The sequence below is a fragment of the Protopterus annectens genome, chromosome 12.part0, assembly GCF_019279795.1.
Source record: "Protopterus annectens isolate FY-2018-M chromosome 12.part0, PAN1.0, whole genome shotgun sequence".
Taxonomy (NCBI): Eukaryota; Metazoa; Chordata; order Ceratodontiformes; family Protopteridae; genus Protopterus; species Protopterus annectens.
Window position 1 is genome coordinate 487523514 of NC_056746.1, and position 22818 is coordinate 487546331.

At 41.4% G+C, this 22818-nt stretch overlaps 1 protein-coding gene across 1 annotated transcript in view; it reads right to left on the bottom strand.

Moving 5' to 3' along the window:
• The window catches only part of LLGL1 (LLGL scribble cell polarity complex component 1), a 668031-nt gene that overhangs the window by 219557 nt on the left and 425656 nt on the right, over nucleotides 1-22818 (bottom strand). Inside the window, exon 10 of the mRNA XM_044088928.1 lies at nucleotides 4572-4676. Within this exon, the coding sequence (XP_043944863.1) occupies nucleotides 4572-4676 (105 nt within the window). The remainder of the gene's footprint in view (nucleotides 1-4571; nucleotides 4677-22818) is intronic.

Here is a 22818-nt window from a genome sequence, read left to right on the forward strand (position 1 = left end):
TGCACGTCCAGGGAATGCAGGATCCTTTCCCCTGTATTCTGAGGATTAGGAAAAAAGGTTGGCAAATTAATGGACTGGTTTAACGCCACACTAGACACCACCTTGGGCATAAAGGATGGGTTAGTCCTGAGGGAAACCCTGTCTGCATGGAAGATAATGAAGGGTTCCCACTGCCATAAGGGCCTGCAATTCAGACACTCTTCTTGAAGTGATGGCTAGAAGTAAAGCTGTTTTCCATGAGAGGGAGTTTAACTTTGCTGTGGCCACAGGTTCAAAGGGCGGAAGTGTGAGCTTTTCTAATACAAAGTTAAGGTCCCAGGCTGCAGTGGGAGCTCTCCTGGGGGGGGGGGGTCTTAAATCTTTGGCTCCTCTCAGGAACTGTTTTACCAGAGGATGAGAGAAGAGGGGTGGCTCAATATTATAATGAGCTGAGATGGAAGAGGCATGGATCTTAATGAAGAGAAGGATAGGCCTTTATGGAGCATTTCTGTTTAGTAATCTAGTATAGGAGGTAAGCTGGGCACAGTTGTGCCCATTCCCTGAGAATGGCTCCAGGAACAGTATCTTTTCCATTTTTCCAAATAGGATTTTCTAGTACTAGGCCTCCTTGCCTGAAGAATGACATCCAGCACCTGCTTCCTGAGGTTTCCTGGTGTTGCATTCAGGAGATTAGCCAGGCTGCAAGGTTCAGGGTCTGTAAATTAGGGTGCAGAATCTGGCCTGTCTGGGACAGCAGGGAAGGAGTCTGAGGCAGGTGCCATGGTTGTAGCACTGTCATACTGCACAAAAGAGGGTACCCAGTGCTGGCATGACCAGTCTGGCGCAGTCAGGATTGTCCTTGGCTTGTCCTGTTTGATTTTTAGTAGAACCTTCGAGAGGAGTGGCAGGGGGGAAAGGCATACACCGAAAGGCTTTCCTAGGTGAAGGACAGGATCCACTTTCCAAGCTTGGCTGTGGGGAGTTCTGGTGCAATATTTGTTCAATTGATAGTTCTGAGGGAAAGCAAAAAAGGTCCACCTCTGGTGCCCCCCACCTGCTCCTCAAAAGCTTGAATACTTTGAGTTCCAGTTTACACTCGTGTGGATCCATGAGATTTCTGCTCAAGTTGTCTGCAAGTGAATTTAGTTTGCCTGGCAGGAAATGAGCTTGTAAGTGCACTTGGTTGCTCAAGGCTGTGTTCCACAGAGCCATGGCTAGTCTGCAGAGTGGGTAGGAATGGGTTCCCCCCTGCTTGTTTATGTACCACATAACTGTGGTGTTGTCTGTCTTTACCAACAGCTGTCCTGGAAGAATAAGGCCCTTGAAGGCTGTCAGAGCATTCTGCACAGCTAACATTTTTTTTTGACTGATATGCAGGTGCATTTTTGTTTTGGGTTTCATTTGCCCTGAATGCAGTGCTCTGCCATGTGAGCCCCCCATGCATAGTCTGATGCATCTGTTAGGGTTTGGGCGGCAGGGGGTAGAATGAAAGGGAGTCCCTTGTGGCTGCAGGCCTCTGCCCACCAAAGGAACTCTGTCCTTAGCCAAGGAATGATAGGAATCATTGTTTCCAGGTCCTGAGAATGTTGACACCAGAGACGTTTTAGGTACCACTGAAGTTTCCTCATATGCAGTCTTGCGTATGGAATTAGAATGCAAGTATGCAGTATTTTTGTTGCAGATAGCTGGGTTTTGCTGGCCTGTAGATTGAAATAGTGAATAATGAATGGCATCTGGGAAGTTGTGTTCAAGCTTGCTCCCAGGAATACAATCTGTTGGCTGGGTATCAGTTGTGATTTCTTTTTGTTGATGGAGTACCCCAGTGAAGCTGAAGCAGCAGTTCCTGACTGAATCAGGCAATCGTCCAAGTATGGGTAAATTTGAATTCCTCTCTGCCTGCAATATGCAATGGCTGGAGCTAGGCACTTTGTGAAAACCCTGGGCGCAGTAGATAAGCCAAAGGGAAGTGCACAGAACTGATGGTGCATACAGCCTGCTCTGAAGTGTAGGTATTTTCTGCAAGATTCCCTCATGGGAATGTGCAGATAAGCTTCTTTTAAATCTAGGGTTGCTAGCCAGGAGTCCTTGGCTAGCATAGGAAGCAGCTGCTGGAGAGTTAACATTCTGACTTTTGGAACCACCAAAAAGGTGTTGAGAATAGACAGATCCAGAGTTCTTTTCTGGGGACCAGAAACAGTCTGGAGTAAAAACCTTGACCCCTTTGTTCTGCTGGGACAGACTGAATAGCCTTGATACTGAGAAAAGAAAGTACTTGCTTTTGGGCCTCTGCCCACTGGTTTGGGGGTAGGTCTGGCCATCCGCTTATGGATGGGAGTGAGTGGAATTGGAATCTGTATCCCTGAGAAACAATGTTTAAGACCCATTTGTCTTGGGTAATTATTGCCAATTTTGGCATGTAGTGCGAGTTTTCCTCCTAAAAGTGCAAGTACTTGGGCAAGGCTTGGAAGAGTTAAGAAAAAGTCATTGTGCAATTTTACCAAATGATGGAGGCTTACTACTCCCTGTTTTGGACATGGGAGCACTCCATTGCTTAGATCTGTGCATAGCCTGGCACTGAAGTCTTGGTGGTCTGCTGCCCCAGGGTTTGGACTGAAAGCCTGGAAGGGACTGGAAACGACCAGTTTTTTGAAGGCCAATACCTACTGAATCTAGATGCCTGTACTTGTAAGGAATCCTTAACAGTTTGTATAGCTGTAGCTTTATCCTCCATTCTTTTGAGGACTTCTGCTTTATTACCAAATAGATGCTCTTGATTTAATGGTGCATCCAGTAATTTTGCTTTGACATGATCTGGCAAGTTTTGGTCCTTAAGCCAAGCATGTCTTCTAAGAACAGACACAGTGACAGCAGCCCTGCAAGATGCTTCTAAAGCATCAAACCCACATTGCAAAGTATGTTTACCAACTTGGTTAGCAGAATGAATTAACTCTTGTAAAATTTTGTGTTCTGCACATTCAGGAATCAACAACATTTTTTGTTTAATTAGCTCCAAAATATGCTGATACTTTAACATATGAAACTGACAATTTAAAGCTCTAATGGAAACCATAGCAGAGGTGTATACCTTTTTCCCCATCTATCTAATGCCCTGGAATCCCTGCCCGAAAGGGAAGGATTTTTGGCAGTTGTAGCCTTAATGCCTTTAGGTCCCTGGGAAATGGTCTCTGGATCCGCAGTAGGATTTTTAAAAAGGAATTTGTGGGAGTCCGGCACTCTATAGTACCTGTCAGTTTTCCTGGGAGCTGGAGGAAAGGTATCAGGGGTAAGGCTGGATTTCCAGGAAGACATCTACAATTTCCAGAACAGGAGGGATTGCTAGAGGCCTGTGCTGAGGCAAGCTTAAAAATTCCCTGAGTCTCCTTTTGGACTGCTAGTAGTCCTGGCTCTCCCAGCGGAAATGTTCTCTAAGGGTGTGCAGGGTTTCACCAACGGAAAAATCCTCTGGAGGGGAAGCAGAGGGAATGGAATCCTCTGCATCAGAATCCTCCTAGGTAGATAAAGGTATATCTTAGAAATCAGAAGGATTAGAGTAATCATATTCCTGATCAGAAGGAAAATCAGTTCTGGGTGTTTTTGAGGGGAAAGGATGACTTCCCCTAATTAAAGTAATGAGGTCCTCAGCCATTCTAATAATTTGTTTTTGTGGCATGTTGGCCTTAGAATGTGCTTTGGTCATCAGTTTCCTAGGTGTAGTGCGAACTTTAGGCCTGAGAAATTCGGTATTTTTGGTTTTAAAGGAAGTCATCGGTTTAATATTAAGATCGGAAGGCCTGAAAACACCTTCAGAAGCCGGTGCCTGCACAGCGGCTCCGGACCCATCCAGGGCAGAGACATCCACAGGTTCCATAGCTGAAGAATGGGTCTCAGTAGAGGCCTGTGAATCTGTAGAAGTGGGTATCAGGGCTGCGAATGGGCCTCACTGAGTACCGGTGGACTGGCTACTAGCTTAATGGTAGCATCATCTGCAGCCTTGGACCTATGCGGTCTCTTTCTTTATCCTTTCATTTTTTCGAAGATCGGTGGTCGGATGGCTTACTGAAGATAGCGGAAGAATTTAGCTACAAAAATAGCCCAACAACGAATAGTTTGGGCGTTGAACAAGGCACAAAACCGACAGCGAGGGACGTCGTGGTCTGGGCCTAAACAGGTAATGCAGTAAGAATGAAAATCTCTGTGAGGTATTTGCTTTCCACAGGTAAGACAATTAATTTTTTCGGACATTGGTTAGATCAAGAAAAAAGGATCCCTAATGGGTTACTTATCTTTTAGAAGACTTTAGGTCTGAAACTCGAAAAACGAAAATTTCACGGGTGTGCCGACTGCACTTGCGAACTGCTTCTGCTTCGGGCACCGCATGGCAAGAAAGACTGATATAATGTCAGCTGCATGTTTTATACCCCTGACGACCTGATGTCATGGAAGAAGCGACAGCATCCGATGCAGAAATCCCAAGATTCTGGTATTCAGGCTGGCTGAGGGCTACCTGCAGGCAGATAACCCAAATGTGATGACTGCAACAGTGAAACACGAAGAACATCAGCAATAAAAACAGAATAAAATTAAAACTTTACCTGTCCAGCAGTGCCTGCTACAACCATTTTCCCAGTGTATTTACAAAGTGATATCTTCTGTATTCCAAGCCTCGGGTCATCACTGTACGGATCAAAACAGCCAACCTAAAAAGACATGAAAAAGATAAAGAGAAGCAGGAACAGCTGTGGAACAAACCCAGACAATAACAGACATTTCGCATTCATTACTAAAAGGAAATGGATACAAGCACCGATGTTGTACTGTGTACAAAGCCTCCAATTTCACGTATCTTGTTAAAAAGCACTTAAATCCAGGTTACTAGCTCACTACTGGCAACGATTTACTGATATCCATCAACCACTTTAGTGCTTACAGTTTATGATGAAATCCAGGACGATGACAGCAGTTAAGGATGGCTACCTCCATCTTTGTACACTACTCTTCCAGGGGGGAGGGTACTCAAGCCCTTGCACAGCTACAAATACAAGGAGCTTTGACTGAGGCGGCTTGATGAAACCATTAAAGAAAAATATTCTCCTTAGCAACTCCCAAGTTCAGCTTAAATGCTACATGCCACCACTTGGTATCGTAATGGTCTTAGGTTCCCCCGATCATTGAGCCTCCCATCAACCACTCAATTGGCACATTCATTTACACTGTGTGTGATAGCCCTATAGCCAATTTTCCCCTTAGAGCAAGAGGGAGTGAACGAGGAATGGAGGTGTCATCTATTAGAGGGGACCAGTGTTTTCTCTTTATGGTCCTAGCACCTCACACATGCCAAGCACGCATTCTTCTCGGAGGACATGCAATGGATGTAGTGCCAGGTTGTCACTCATTTCCATGGATGCCGTAAGCATGTAAACAACTCTGCCTCCTAATACAAGATCATGATTCATGTTTCTCTAGTCTCCACTTGTAACCTGTACAACTTTTGTCACATTCCTTTTTCTCAGACAGGGGCATAAACTTGACCACTACACTCCACTCCCAGGCCAGACCCAGCAGTTGTGCTGACCACTAGTTCAACACGGTCATTGAAGTCAGCGTCAGGGCCTTATTCTTTTATGCTGAAACATCTGATGGTCATCTGCCTTAAATTCTGAGCTTGCTGAAGTGCAGTTCACACACACACACACACACACACACACACACACACACACACACACACACACACCACAATCCATGTCTTGCAGGAAAGAGTGAAGCCCTGTTAACATGTTCATAGGTTAGTACTAGGCAAACTGCCCTTGTGGGCCATTTTGTAAGCCTACCAATTACACCATGTGAGAATCAAACTGCACCGTATGTCTAAGGTAAACACCTTAACCATTATGCAAACCTAATAACTACACCAGTATGCACAAACTCATTGGTCCTGATAAGGACAGGTAGCGTGCTACAGTAAAGGTCCAATTCTCCAAGCAGCTGTATAGATTCGAAAACAGTTAAAACTTCTTTGGAGTTAAAAGGGTAACCCAAAATGCATCAAACACAGCCAAGAAAGGCACTTTTACCCACAGCTAATACATTTACCCAGAATGCCAAGTCTGATCCCATTAAACATGCCATGTTCTCAAAATATTCTTAGAAATATAAATCGGTGTATTCAGGAGGCAGAAATAGGCATGCTGAACTTCGGTTAGGTCTTTGGAGATTTAGCATTCATTGTGTTATGCTAATTTGTTTTTATATAGTTCAGCCACTACAAACAATCTAAACTGCTGTCCTGACACCCTCCCCAGCAATTTACCCTCTGCTGTCTTGGACAGCACAATCCAGGACTCTACAATGCAACAGATACTGAACTTGTAAAGAACAGTACAAGCTGCTTCACTAATGGCCTTAGAGTAGGCATGACTGAGCTTTGCCATACCTGCAAGCTACCAGCACAGACTGCCTAACTGGGCTTGACATTCAGTGAAAGGTGTAGACTGAATGCCCTAAGGTGAGACACTGTCTCATTACTCCATCCTTTCTCCCTTCAGTCTCATTAGACCTCCCCTCTGTCTTGTGTAATAGAAACTACTAAGTCCCCTAGCCTCTGCTATTACTAAGCAAGATGGTCTTAATTACTCCCACAAAAAGAAGAAAGCAGGTTTCTGTTTTCATGCTACACCTCTCCTAAAAAACCTTAAAAGCAGCCTGAATCCATTAACTAAACCATCTCAAAAAGTACGACAAACACCTTGTTTGGTCATCTGCAAACTAGATGAAACAGTAGACTACTTTAACAACACACAGCTTTGTGTACTCTATACTTAAAACAAAACTCACCATAAAGCTCTCCAAACTGTAGACCTCTGCTACTCAAATGCTAGACATAAAACACACAACCCAAACACTGAAGCACTTCAGTCCCCCTGCGTTTGTGGATGGGAACTTGAACAGGTCAGGTAAGTCAATGCAGGTGGACATACAAAATGCAAGCTTTGCATATACTGTATTGCATAAACAGGGACTACAAACTTCACCTACACTGCCTGTCCTGTTACAGCCCTGCCACACCTGTAAGCTGCCAGCACAGACTGCCTAACAGTGTGAGATATTCAGTATTACAGAATGGTAGTGATTTTTTGCAACCCTTCTGCAATACTAAAAGTATACAGGTTACAGCTTCACTACGGTTATTGGTTATTTTAACACCATAGTAGGAATGGACTCCATCGATCCATAAGATAAGTAATGATTCTACTAATGCTTCTAAGACTGCTTCTTCAGCACCTAAAAAGTACCAAAAATAGTCCACTTCCGCAGCTCATAAGGGAGTTAAACCCAATATCCAAGTATGCTTGAAAGTTTTGTTAGCTGTGTTGCTTAAAGAGCTGCTGGAATTATATGGAGGCCTTTACTCAACACTAAGGGTAGTCACACTGTGGAATCTACTTCCACAGAAAAATCACAGATTTTATACTCACAGAAATCAGCATTACAAAAAGAGATTTGAGTATCAACATTTGGAAGTTGAGTGCAGTGTGTGACCAACTTGCTATAAAACCAATGCTCCTTTTGTAATTTTTAAATTCTGGACTGATCTTGAAATTAAGGACGAGTTTAGGCCCAATGAATTGAAAAGAACTATTCCAGACTTCATGGCAAAGCAAATAAATTCAAGGTTTTTAGTTTTACCTTGTATGAAAATGTTTTCAAACTTACAGTGAAAATTCACAAAAAATGCATTTTCTCCAATTTATTACAGGTTCACAGGTTGGTACTAGGCTAGCGGCCCTAGGGCCTATACAAGCCTAGCCGTAACATTTCCCTGGCTATTTCTTCCCAGAATATTTACTTCCCTGGTCCCTGTCTAGCAGGGCGACTGACGTGATCCCTGGGGTGAATTTCCTATCTCCCATCCAGTCAAAGTTCCTTTTGAAGAGGGCCAAAGAGGTGCTCAACTTGACATGTATGGGCAGTCTATTCCAGAATATGAGGAGTGTCTGCGTCAGGAACCTATCCCTCCAACATGTTTTGCTCATTGTGACGACCAGATTTAGATCCCTGGAGCGTGTGGCTCTGAGGGATTGGGATTTTTCTTTAAGTGTAGCATGTCCAGCAGCACTGGGTTTGACATGGCCTTGTATGTTAAGCAGAGATCGCCTGAGGAGGCGATATGCGACAGAGTATAGAAGGAATTTTTTTTTTTTTTTTTTTTTTGAGACTGTCAGAGCATAGGGCATCTGATTTAGGCCTGTGATTCTTTTAGTGAGGTATTTCTGTGGGCTTTCCAGTTGTTGCAGGTGTCTTGTGAGGTACATACCAAACTGGGCATTGTACTCTATAATGGGTCTAATGAGGGAGGAGTACAGTGGGACAATTACCTCCTTTTTTCTGGATGAAAAGCCCTTAGTGATGGTGTGCCACACAGAAGGATTTCCTGACTGTTGTGGCTATGTGGTTATCGAAGGTGAGACCACTGCCCACCCGTGTCCCTAAGTCCCTTATCACACTTTGTGTTTACTGTACTGCCACTTATGTAGTAATTCATGGGTACTTGTTTTTCCCAAAGGGGATAACTATACATTTCTTGGCACTGAGCTTGAGCACATGGCTCCGGCAACCAAGCATCTGTTTCTGTAAGGAACTTTTGTAGAATAGCCACATCGTTTGGGGATTCAGTAATGGCTCCCAGTTTGCAGTCATCTGCGAACTTTGCTAGCCAGAGTCCCTTAGTGCTGGCTTGTACTTCAAAGACGTAAATGCCAAACAAGAGCGGTCCCAGGACTGAACCCTGAGGTACTCCGCTTGTCACTTGTCTGGAGCTGGATTTTGAGTCGGCTGCTTTTACAGTGTGGGTTCTTTCAGTAAGCCAGTTGGCAACCCATCGAGTGACGTAGGGATTTAATGCCCAGCTTGGCAAGTTTATCTATAATTCCACAGTGGGGGATCGTGTCGATGGCCTTGGCGAGGTCCAGATAGGCTGCGTGGACCGCCTTACCCTCATCCATGGCTCTGGAGACTGATTCGAAGAAGTCAATCAGGTCGAAGAGACGATTGGCCCTTTACGAAGCCAAACTGAGTGGGGTCCAGTGTTTGAAGGTTGCCAATGTCTTCGTTTATAAGTTCCATGACAATGTGTTCCATGGCTTTGCAGATCACGTTCGTCAGACTGATGGGACGATCGTTCCTGGGATCCAAGGTGGATCCCCCTTGTGGAATGGGATAACTGTAGCTGTGCGCCACTCATTATGCACAAAGTCTGAGATGAGGCTCCGATTAAACATGACACTTAGGCGGGGTGCCAGTTCATTTTGTAGTTCATGTAGTACACAGCCCGGGATGTCATCTGGTCCCATGGATGCTGTATTCTTAGCTTTGGAGAGTGTGTTTTTTACCTGTATGGCCATGATTACCAGAATTTGGCAATCTTTTGATATTGAGATGGGCCCTTTAAGTGGTGAGAGGGGGGTGAAGCTGGCACTGAATCGATCTGCCAGGATACTGGCAGTATCCCTGGGATCAGTATATTTGATAGAGCATATTTAATTTTAATGCACCAAAAGGCAGCCATATTCTACATAATCTTTCCAAGCTTATGTAGAGCAGAATTAGCACTTTTTAAATCTCTTGATCATGTAACTGTCTTCATACATAGCTCACAGACCACCGCCCATCCACCTGCTCCTGCGAAATGGCTATCCTTCCTTCCCTCAAATCAGCTCACTAGATCCTCTCAGAGGCAAAATCCAGGCACTGCAGCCTAAGTGAATATTACCCATTCTTTTCCCCAGAGGCGCAAAAGCTGGGAGGTATGAAGTCAGCTTAGTTCCATACCCAGTGGATCCCCCTCCCCCCCAGAGTTCAAGACTCCCATAACAGATCACTAGAGCTCTGCTAGTGCCTGTGTACAGATTAAAATATGACGATTTAATAAAATGTTTAAAAATCCATTTTAAGTCATTTTTATGCCTCAACACAAAGAAAAACAAATATTTATACAGAAAAATACACTTTCAGGTCTAAAATCTCACCATGTTGTTTTGACAGCTTCAACTGTCATTTTGCTCTGCAAACAGAAAGAATTACATTTACTTTCAGTCAGCTGTTTTAAGTGTTGCACCTTGTCCATTTACAAAGGCCATTCTGTCTTGAATTTCATTTCAAAAGAATGGTCTCTGCTGCTTCAAGACAGTCTTATGGAATTTTCAGGACAATAAACTTCATTAATCCCACTTTCACTTTGTTTTGCACAACCCAATAGCTTCTAAGTAGACAACAGAATCTCAAATCTATACATGTTGCATCAAAATGCACTCAAATTAAGTTTATTTTGCTGTAATGTGTAGGACACACCAACAGTAGGATTCTGATATGTACTGAATTTGTCAACCTGAAAAAATGCAAAACTTTTTTGAACACAAATGGCAAAAACAAAACATCCAAACAACAAGACTGTGGTACCTACAAATAGTGGTAAAAAGAATAGTAACCACCATACAGAACATTATTCATATACGTTTTCTAAGAACAAGGCTAACACATCAATGGAGAAAGGAGATTTTGCCAATTGGGATGACTAAGTAGGGATACAGAAAAAAAGGCAAGATGTGGATGAAATTTATTGGAGAAAATGGTTAAAAGAAAAAAGGTTTTTGGGTGGAAATAACTAGAGAGAAAAATGACAGCATGGATGAGGCCAAGTAGTAGTTTTGGATAGCACGTTCGAGACTGCCTTCCCCATCAAGGATTGATAAAGTCTAGGCAAACAGAAAGGGAACAGGGGAATTTTAAGTGAAAGACCTGCTGTAGTAGAGTCTACAGCAGAAGCTGCTGTTAGAAATGAGATTATTAGTACAGAATAAGAGAGATTGCATAAATATAAGAATCAAATCAGAGGAGGTTAGATAAGATTGGGAAGAGACTAGAAAAGCAATTTACCAGGGAACAATCGCAGGACATATGAACGGCTCTCAAGTATCCAACTAAGTCCAGAAGGCTTAGAATTTTTGCTCAGAAGTATTTGCATAGGTATTTTTATACCACAAGCAAATTTCAAAGAAATTTTCCTCTGGCAGATAGTACACGTGGGAGGTGTGATAAGAAAAAGGTAAATGGAAATATGTTTTTGGGAATGTAAAGTCGGCAGATTTAAAAAATTCCATAGTTAGAAATTAAGGAAATGATTCTTTTGAGCTGGGACGCAGAGTCTGAATTGCCTAGTTTAATTCTGCTGGCTGCCAAAACAATTACTTTAACATGGAAATCAAAACCTAAAACTGCATTTAAAGTATTGAATACTGTAAAAGATAAAAACTGGAAGTTGGCTCTTTAGAAAAAGAAAGGTGTAAACTAGATAGAAATAAATGGAATTTGGGGTAACAATGCATACAGAATAATGTTCAGGAAGAAGAGTGCAGTTTGAGGGATGGCAGGAAGGAACTGAGTAATTCACATAATGCTGGACTGACTTGTTATAATGAAAAACATGTAATGTATAATGCGTGTAAATAGAAACATTAATATTTTCTTTTCTATTAATTTATATTTGCCTATGTCTTAAGTGACAGGTTAATAAGTGTTAAACCTTCAGCTACAAAATTAATTTAGCTGGTGGTTCCAGCTCTTAAAAGTCGACTATCTTTATGTTAAGTAGTTTATAAACACTGGTGGGGGGGTTCATACATCCACTGACAAACTTATGTATTCAAGAGAAATGCTGTTTTTTTTCTTCTGATGTAATGAAGTATTTATGCCCATAACTGTACTCTTCATACTGAAAGAAAAATTCAAATCACCCCCCCACAGCAGAAACAAAAATGCAAATGTCAGATTGTGATAGTGAAGATGTATGAACTATCGTCTTGCTCCCATCTATGAAAAGCTTTAGCTCAGTCCCCCTTTTAAAATTCATTATGATATTAACAGATAATGGCATGCTCAGCTACAAAACACAAGCATGTCTTCTACACAAACCTCACGGAGGCAAGTGCAGCATACCTCAAACTGATCCCACTTCAGCTCATAGAACATATGGCACTGCAGGCATTGCACGTTAGAGCTGACAAAAATAGATTTCTTCTGGTGAAATACATGGCTTTTTCACTTCTGGTGTAATGGCAACTTGGCAATGACCTGTAGGCCAATACTGTGTTCTGTATACTTGGCAGAAGTTCTTAACACTTCAAATGGAAATGGGGAAGAAAAATTTCAGAATAAGGCAGTCATCTATAAAAGGCCAAATTTCAACCCTACTTTTGAAATTTCATATTAAAGCTTTCCTGGAGAAACAGGATATTCAGCTACAAACCACATGGAAGATTGCTATTCTATACCTAGGAGTTTCAGTGCAGCCCTACACTCAGTCTGACCTCATCACATTACATGCTAAATATATGACATGTTCAACTGTGGGAATTTGCAAACAAAAAAAATCTGATAAACTGGACATTACTGCAAAAAGCATACCAAAACAAATTTAGCACAACACCTATAACGGAGGTAGTTTAAAGCAAAATGTCAGACTGGGCCCATTAAGGCATACAAACTTAAAAGATTAGTTGTGCAAAATCTTACCATAACCACAGCTGTCCTTCTCTTCCATGCTGCAGTATTCTCACAGTGGGATCCTCCGGCTCTGGATTCCTGAACGTCCAGCTCATTTACCAAAGCTTAAGGCTGGCACCAACCAGCCTTGAGCATTGGTAAATGAGCCAGACATTCAGGACGCCTGAGGCAAAGGACCCCACATGTGACAATAGTGCACCATGAGAATAGGACACCCACTGCTGCCCGTCTTAGAAAAGTTATCTAATTACCCCCCCCCCCTTTTAAAATTTCATTATGAAACTTCCAGGTAATAACAGGGTATGAAACTTCCAGGTAATAACAGGGTACTTATCACAAAACAAAACTGCAATTCTGACCTGAGAGCTAGAATTAAACTACACTTTTGAAATGACCTCACAGCTGTTAGCTGCTTGCCAACAACACTGTAGCCGTGGCATGTTACAACTGAAAATGTTCCTGTGACACACACAAGTCTTTACTTTTGAGCTAATAACTCGGTAAAGAACTTTGCAGACAATCGCTATTCTGAACATTGAGAAGCAGCTCAAAATAACACTCCTAATGTAAATTAGGTTAAATACAAACTGTGGCACTGAAGACCTGTAAAACATATCGATACAGTACCAATCTGTAAAAAGGGCATATTTCAGTCCATTTTCACCATTAAAATTTCAGGGAGCAACATAATGATTATCTACAAGAGAATCCTAGTTTACCCTTAGCATTTCAGTGGGGCTTTATGGTATATTTGACTCCAGACATCTCTTGTTCAAATATGCGGCACGCCACAAAAAAATCTGGAAAATATATAGGACAGAAGATTTTTAACTATGATTAAATGACAACTCTATACAGATGTATTATAGGACAATTTTGTACTATGCATGCTAAGTGGTTTGGCACAACAACCAAAATGGAACACAATACAAAATATCAGACTGTGGCAGTAAAAGTACACTACCAAAGGCAACAGTGGTCACCTAAGAAAATATATATCCTCAGTCCCACTTTCAGATTTTATTAGGAAACTACAGGGTAGGAATGACAGGGTAATAAGCTACAAAATATACTGAAGACTCCTATCTTCAGGATTTCAGTATACTCCACATCATATTTAAGAGAACTACCTTAGCAGAAAGAAAGCATAGCACTGTAGTCATGACATTTTACAAGAGAACATTTTTTTTTTCTGGTGATAAATACAGTTTAGTTTTTTTATTTTTTTTTTTATTTTACTTCTCACATAATGAGAATGCAGTATGTATATACTCTTGACATTAATTTCACCCAGCCTTTTGAGCAGACGTCAGATCCCCTAGGTTCAAGCAACGTACAGTGCCAAACTGACAAAAGCCTTCTGAAGTGCTGCACTTACTAGCTGCATTTTAGAGGCTACAAGTCAGTTCCCCAAAAAAGTTTACAGGTCCCAACAAACAGATTTGGAATCTTCTTCTAAGATACTCGAATACAAAATATACAATCTCAGTGGTATGTGGTCACCTTTCGCTGTGAATTCATCACATAAATACAACTGTCGCTTTGATCTAGTCTCCAGCCAACCAAACCTGCAAGTTATGTACTTACCATAATGATAAATGGTTTAATTCCGGTTGGTTTGATATGACATATGGGTCGAGCCACAGCTGAGATATGATCTGGCAAATTTAGTGCTCCAGTCCCGAACACTTCAAGAATATTACTTCTGATGATGTCCTGCTCCCCCCAACTCAGACTGAGTTTGACACCAGAAAATGAATCTAGATTTGTACTGGCCTGAACCAAAGAGGAGAAACATGATCCTGCAGGTCATACAGATCGGTAGATGGAAGGAGGATGGGTTGTCATTTTGCACAGCCTGGGAGGATGGGTTGTTGTACTGGAAAGAAAATATCTACCATCATGGAAAGTACATAACTTTCATATCCTATTCATTCAGTCCATCCAATACACGGGTCAGAATGTTCAGCTGTGGAAATCCCAGGATGCCTCATGATAGAGACCTTTCAAGATGAAAGCTCCAAAGGAAGCACTGGCTCTAGAAGTTCAGTCCAATTTATATTGCTTGTTGAAGGTGTGTGAAGAGGACCAAGTTCCTGCATAACAATCATCATCTTGGTAATGAGGTCTAAAAAATGTCACAGAAGTTGTCATGGCTCTGGTAGAATGAGCTCTGTGTTTGGAAGCCAATGACTTCTCATGGAGTGAATAGACAAAAGGAAATGCAGTCAGATAATCAAGAAAATTCTAGATACTTTCCTAGCTAATTTGTTTTGAGCAAATGCGAACAGCTGTTCATCTTTCCGAACTGAGGCTGTTCTGTGAATGTAGAATCTAAGCTGCCTGTGAATGTCTAAGGTTTGAAGAATGTATTTGCCTTTGATTTGATAGCCGGAGAAAAATACCAGTAGGTGGATGTGCTGGGAAAGATTTTTCTCAGAAGCCACCTTTAGAATAAAGGAGGGCTTGGTTCTTAAGGTAAACCTATCTTTGTGAAAACAGTACAACATGGTTTAGAAGAGACAGAGAAGTTCTGAAATTCTCCTAGATGAGGTTATGGTCACTAGGAAGATAGGTTTTTAGGAAAGGAACAAAGTCTGCAGATGCTGCTAGGTCAAATGAGACTTTAGGGAGGGCTTCCAAAATGAAATTCAAACATCCAGGTGGCACTGGATCCTTAAATGGGGGTCGAAAAAGGAAGGTGCCTTTGAGGAAGGCTTTACGTAATCTGTGTGAAGCTAGTGAAGAGTCCTGGAATCCAGTGTGGAAGGAAGAAACTTTGATGGTAGAGCCAAAATGAAATGAAGACAAAAAACGAAAAACATCCCCAACAGAGGCTGAGAAAAGGGCTATGTGTTTGAAGATTCTGTCCATACGGAAAACTTTTTTCATTTACTACAGTAGATCTTGTGGGAATGAAGGCTTTTGCAATGCTGTGACTATGTGGTCCACCTCTGAGGAGAGTCACATCCCTAGCCATCACTTAAAAGGGAGAAACCAAGAGGATAACTCCAGGTTCAGAATGTGTCGGTGAGGCTCCCCTGATATGTGGGTGACAAAATCCAGACATGGATCGAGGAACCAGAAGGGTCCCTTCAAGTGTGGGTGAAGGAGGGAAAACATCTGTCTGGTCAAAATGGAGTTATGAGGGTGACAAGAGGGCTGCACCGCAGAGCTTTCTGAATGAATTTGTTCAAGGGGGGAGCCTAAAGTAACCTTTTGCCACTTGTCAAACAGGAGATTCTGGCAGAGTCTGTCCACGAAGTTACTGAACCATCCAAGGATGTGCACTGCTGTCAGAAAAAATCAGTGAAAGCCCATTGCTAAACTCTCAAGGTTCTGTGACAAAGTTGGTATGATCTGGTTCTCCCTTGCTTATGTACTAGACTACTGTCATGTCTGTCCAAATATTAAATTACTACCAGAGTAGTGCATTCCTGTAGTTTCAGCAACACAAGGTGGACTACTCATCTCCACAGCAAGCCTCTGAGTCTGACCAAAGACTTTGGACGATTTTCCCCTTGTAATGCCCCCCACTACCACCTTACAAGGGATGCATCCATTGCCTCTGCTGCTGCCAGGGTAGGAACTTTAATAGTGTCTGCTGACACCAGCTGAGACCAGAGTCACAACTGCAGGTGTTTTCTGCATGATGGAGTTATACTAATGGGAAGAGGAAGTTGATTCACTGAGACTGTAGAAGTCAGTAAGAATCCTCATATCGTACCCAGGCAAATTGCATCATCAAAATTGAAGATGCCACAAGACTTGCTCTCAGAACCAAGCATGCTCTGAAGGAAGGTTGAATGTCAGAAGGTTCTATATTGTAATTCTTAAGGATCGAATTCTATCCTGGGGAAAAGATCAGTATCATCTTGGTATCCAACTGACATCCTAGAAACACCAAGTACTGAGTGAGAATTGGACTTGAATTTTCTAGATTGATGGAAATCCTAGAGAGGTGCATAGCCAAGGGATAGAGCCCCCTGGCTAGTAGACTCCTTTGAAGGGGCAGCCAGGAGTCAGCCATTTAAGTACAGCTGTGTACACTTACCATAAATGTAGATGTTAGAGTGTATTCACTGTTGCAGTCATTACATTTGGGTTATCTGCTTGCAGGTAGCCCTCAGTTGGCCTGATAAACAAAGTCTTGGGTCCTGCATCGGATGCTGTCCCTTCTTTCCATGACGTCAGGGGTATAAAACATGCAGCAGACGCCATTACATCAGTTTTTCTTGCCCCAGATGTCAGGTGGCCCCCTAATGGGAAGCAATTAAATATAAAAGTACAAAGATATACCTCCAACAAAAAAGCATACACCAAAAAGGCTTTTAAGCATAGTTAAGGAAAGTAGAGGGATAGTCAAAAGAAGTTAAGGGGCTGGAGGGAGGGTAAACAGGACTGCAACAGAGAATACACGCGAACATCTACATTTATGGTAAGTGTACACAACTGTACTATGTTCTTCATGTTTCACTGTTGCAGTCATTACATTTGGGTAGATTCCCAAACCTATGGTTGGGAGGAGGAATTTAGATAGCATTAGGGCCAGCTATAAGGCCCTGCAAGACTGCAGTGGCAAAGCCAGCTCTGGATTTAGAGAAAATTGGCACATGATAATGCTTGGGGAAAGTATGTACAGAACTCCAGATAGCAGCTTCTAGGAAGTCCCTGGTTGGGACGCCTCTGAGAAAGGCTATAGAGGTAGATGCAGCCCTGGTGGAGTGAGGTCTGATCCCCCGGGGGATAGGTTTTCCATGGTGCTTATAGCAGAAATTAATGCAATGGCTTATCCATTTAGAAATGGTTTGCTTTGAAATTGCCTTCCCCTCTGCCCCTGCAGCAAATGCCACTAGCAGTTCAGACTTCCTTTGAGGTTTAGTCCTGTCCAAGTAGAATCTAAGTTGTCTGTGCACATCTAAGGAATGCAGTATCCGTTCCCCTTTATTCTGTGGATTGTGAAAGAAGGTTGGCAAATTAATGGACTGATTAAGAGCCACACTGGATACCACCTTGGGCATGAAGGATGGATTGGTTCTGAGGGACACCCTGTCCGCGTGAAAGATGATGAAAGGCTCCACTGCCAAAAGGGCCTGTAATTCAGATACCCCTCTAGCTGAAGTGATTGCTAAAAGGAAAGCTGTTTTCCAAGAAAGAAATTTTAAGTCTGCAGTAGCAGCTGGCTTGAAAGGAGGTAGAGTGAGTTTCTCCAAGACAAAGTTAAGGTCCCCGGCTGGGGTTGGAGCTCTTGTGGGTAGTCTCAAATTTTTGGCCCCTCTGAGGAACTGCTTGAGCAGTGGATAAGAGAAGAGGGGAGGGTTCTGTGTTATAATGAGCTGAAATGGCTGAGGCATGGATTTTAATGGAGGAAAAAGACAGGCCCTTGTGAAGTATCTCAGTTAAGTATTGTAAAATCTGAGGTAAATTAGGCGCTGCTGTGCTCATTCCTTGAGATTGGTTCCAGGCACAGAATCTTTTCCATTTTTCAGCATAAGATTTTCTATTACTGAGCCTCCTTGCCTCTAAAATGATATCCATCACAGGTTTGCTGAGGGATGGCAAAGGAGAGATTAAGTAATTAGCCAGGCTGCAAGGCTCAGTGTTAGAAGCTGAGGGTGCAGAATCTGTGAGGCAGGTGCCATGGAGATGAACGTGATGCACTGCGCATGACGGGGTACCAGAGTTGGCGCTGCCAGTCTGGAGCAATCAAAATCATCCTTGGTTTGTTCTGTTTGATTTTTAGTAGTACTTTGGAGAGCAGAGGCAGAGGGGGGGAAGGCACAGACTGATAGGTTTTTCCAGCTGAAGGACAGAGCATCCACTTTCCAGGCGTGTTTGTGGGGAGACACCAACTCCAAATGATACAACGAGCAATGAACCAAAAACAACGGGTAGCAGCCACTCGAACACCAGGACCAAATCCAAGGCAAAATCCGATGCTTATGTAAAAATATTTATTGCAACACCAAGACAATTCCAACCAATGTGAACGCCAGTTAACCTAGGTTTCGTCTTCTACCAAAGACTTCAGAACTACTCACTCAAGTAACCATTTGATCTTATATACGCCCATGTGAGGTTAATTGAAGCTCGTTACATGACTGACCTACACTTGACATAAAATAAACCTCCAAATGTAATAAAATATAAAAATGTGAAAATATAAATATGTAAATGACAATATATATTACATATTCAATAAATGTCAAAATACCCTATCTAAAATCAATTAATAAAGAACTGCATTCACTGGCTCATTGAGAAACATCTAAAGTGATCTATTCTATCTACATACACTAAGTAATTTGACTTATCATACTAAAAATATAAGAAATGTTAAAAAATATACAATAAAAACTCCAATACTATAATTAATATAATTGATATATGTAAATTTAATATGGTTACCTCTGGGTGAACATCCAATATACTTGTCAGCAGTGCTAAATGTTTAAAAGGAATCGTGTAATGTTGATGTATTGGTATACTATTTAATCTAACCATTAATATATCTAAGCTTCAACTGGGGAGCTAAACTTATATTATCATTTATACCCGGATATCTAGTGGCATCTAATCTCAATTGCCATTTCATTTCACTTAAATCCAGGTGGACATCCAATACATGTCCTTGTTTGTCCTTTGTCACTTGCTGAATGACAAAATTTAAAGCCATGGTCCTGATATTGTTTAATATGCCTAAATAAGGCATTATTATTCCTTTGATGTTTTATATCCAAAACATGCTCCCCTATTCTATCCCTTAGATTCCCACACGTTTACCCTATATAAAATACTGAACAATCATTGCACTTAGCCAAGTAAACAACATTCTTAGAATAACAATTAAAATGTCCATTTATAAATATAATTTCATTCCCAAACTTCATTTTCCTTCCAGTTGCTGAGATATAACTACAAAGACTACAAAGACTACATCTCCCACATTTGAAATTGCCAATCAATCTATGGGTGGACGAACACCCTCTCAAAAGTGCTCCCCTCTCCAATAAATTTTTAAATGACTTGCCCTTTCTAAAGACATTAATGGGCAGATGACTCATTCTTTGAGCAACATTACCATCCAATTTCAACAATTCCCAATTCCTACGTATAATGTTGACAATAACCTCTGAATCGTATGAATATGTAGTAATGAAAAAAAGACTGTTCTTTTCTTTATCTTCATTATTTACATTATTACCAAAATTTAAACACAGTGACTCAACATTATCCATGTCAACATAACCCACTTGAGAATTTAAAATGGGCTGATAAATTCCTTTTGACCTCTTTAAAATGATTTCATGTTTAATCGTATTAATTAAATTGCTAGGTTAACCCCTTTTTAAAAACATACTCGTCTCAAACTCTACCTCTTTCATAAATTCCTCAAATTCATTAACCATTCTGGCCACTCTGACCATTTGCCCCTTAATGATGGCTTTCTTTTGATGGGCAGGGTGCCAACTCACAATTTAAATATGCGTGAGAAAAGGTAGGTTTTCTGTAGATGCTAGAATACATCCTTTCTCTTTTTCAAATCTTAAATTAACATCCAAATAGTTAACTTCTTTCTCATTATAACTAAGTGAATTTTAAGAAATCCACCGTACTATTGATATACTTGATAAATTTCAATAATATGTCAACACCCCCCTCCCAGATGATAAAAATATCATCCAGGAAGCGCGTGTAATGTGAAATGTACCTATTGAATTCACTTTCAAACATGAATGTCTGTTCCCAGTAGGCCATTACATAATTGGCGTAGCTTGGGGCACAGGCTGCCCCCCATTGCTACGCCGGTAACTTGCTTGTAATAGCTCCCTTCAAATAACAAAAAATTATTAGTCAATACAATTTCCATAAGCAAAATGAATACATTAATCTGATCCTGTTCATATAATTCAGTTTTAAATAATTGCCTCTCTAACCAATCCAACCCTACCAAATTTGGGATGACTGAATATAAATTAATAACATCTATGGTGAGAAATAACATAGAATCGTCAAACTTGATGGTATTTAACTGATGTAAAAAATGCCATGAGTCTTTAGTAATATAACTGAATTTTACCAACCCCTTCTGCAAATGATGATCTAAAAATTTACTGATGAAGACAGTTTTGCTTCTTTTAGCATCTACAATGGGTCTAAAAGCTACATTTGTTAACCCTTTATGTAACTTGGGAATTCCAAAAATGTTACTAATAGCTGGAAAATCATTTTTTAAAAAACTGTACTCAATTTCACTAATTTGCCCTTGAAATAATAAATCATCAATCATTAAGTCAATTTTGGCATAGGCAATGTGAATCTCATTCAAGGTAACTTCTTCATAGGTGTCATTGGTTAACATTTGGAACATATGGTTAGAGTAATCATTTTATCCATAATTACTATACCATTTCCTTTATCTGGCTTCATATAGTGAATGGTGTTCTTTAACCAGCTCCATCAATAATTTGTCTTCCTCTTCAGTCAAATTACTCCTATCTTCGACTGAATTCACTCTTTTGTTCCTAATTTTAGACAAACCCATGAAATATTTCCTTATTTGTAATTCACATGCCTTTTCAAAAAAGGCCACTATACCATTAGCTGGGGGATTATACTTACTAGGCTTTTTTAATGTCGAAATATTTCGATCCCCACATTCAGAAAAACACATTTTTATATTCATTTTTCGAGCTAGCAATTCACTGTTGCAGTCCAGGTTACCCACCCGCCATCCCCCTTTTCTTCTGATGGAACCTATCTTTCCTTCTCTGATTGCTACAACCTATGTGGTGTATTTGCTTGTAGGTGAAGGTAAAGTTTATATGGGTGCATGTATTTGTATAAATATATATATATATATATATATATATATATAAATTTTGGCTACCCTTTTAGGGGGCACCTGACATCTGGGGCAAGAAAAACTAAAGAAAATGGCGTCTGCCACATCTTTTATACCCCTGACGACCTGACTTCAGGGAAGGGTGACAGCGGCCGACACAGGACCCAGGACTTTGGAATTCAGGCCGGCTGAGGGCAACCTGCCAGCAGGATTACCCAAATGTAATGACTGCAACAGTGAATTCACTCGAACATCTACATTTATGGTAAGTGTACACAACTGTTCTTTCTCGGTTTAATTATCCAGAAATGTCATCGTTTAGCCGTCTGACTTCTGGGATTCAGAAAAAACACAAAGATCGAGACAGAGACAGAGACAGGAGCCAAAAACTTAAGGCCTCCAAGATGATCACCAATGCCTGCATGGGACCTCAATTATGTCTTGTAAAAACTCACTCTGCTACCTTTTGAGCCAGCAGCAACGGCTGATATAAAGTTTTTATCTTGGAAAACTGCTCTGCTCCTAGCAATAACTTCTGCAAGACGAGTTTCAGAGCTTCAGGCATTCATGGCTGTGGAACCTTTCATCATTTTTTATCCAGACAGGGTCTCTCTGAGGACAAACCCAACATTTATGCCTAAGGTAGTGTCCACTGTGACTCTTAACCAAACTATTCATCTGCCAACTTTTTATCCAAATCCACAGAACAAGGGGGAAAGAATTCTGCATTCTTTGGACGTACACAGACAGCTTAGATTCTAACTGGACAGAACAATTATTAGTGGCATATGCTGCAGGATCACAAGGAAAGGATATCTCAAAGCAGACTATTTCAAAGTGAATAGGCCACTGCATTCGTTTCTGCTACTTACACCATGGCAAGCCAGTGCCTAAGGGCATTAGGCCACATTCAACCAGAGCTGCAGCCACTTCAGCAGCCTCTCTCAGGGGAGTACCAACCAAGGACATTTTAGTGGCTGCTACTTGGAGTTCAGGTGTACACCTTTACCAAGCACTATCATCTGCCACTCTACTCTAAATCCAGGGCAGGCTTTGCCACTGCAGTTCTGAAGGGCATCATAGCCGCTCTAATTCTGTTTAGCTCCAGCCTTCCATCCACAGCTTTGGGACTCTACCCAAATGTAATGACTGCAACAGTGAAACACGAAGAACATAGTACAGTTGTGTACACTTAACACATGTTCATACCAGGCTATCTGCCATGAGGCAATTATAAGCCTAGCCTGATTCTGTATGGCCACCCCTTGATTTGAGTATACTGTGCCCTTTTTAAGGTTTAGTTTACTGTGCCTCTGTCTAATAGTGACACAGGAGTAATCCCTGGGACAAACCTACGATCCTCCATCCACCTATCGAGATTCTTCTTGAAGAGATTCAGTGAGGTGCTCTGCCTCACATGAACTGGAATTCTATTCCAG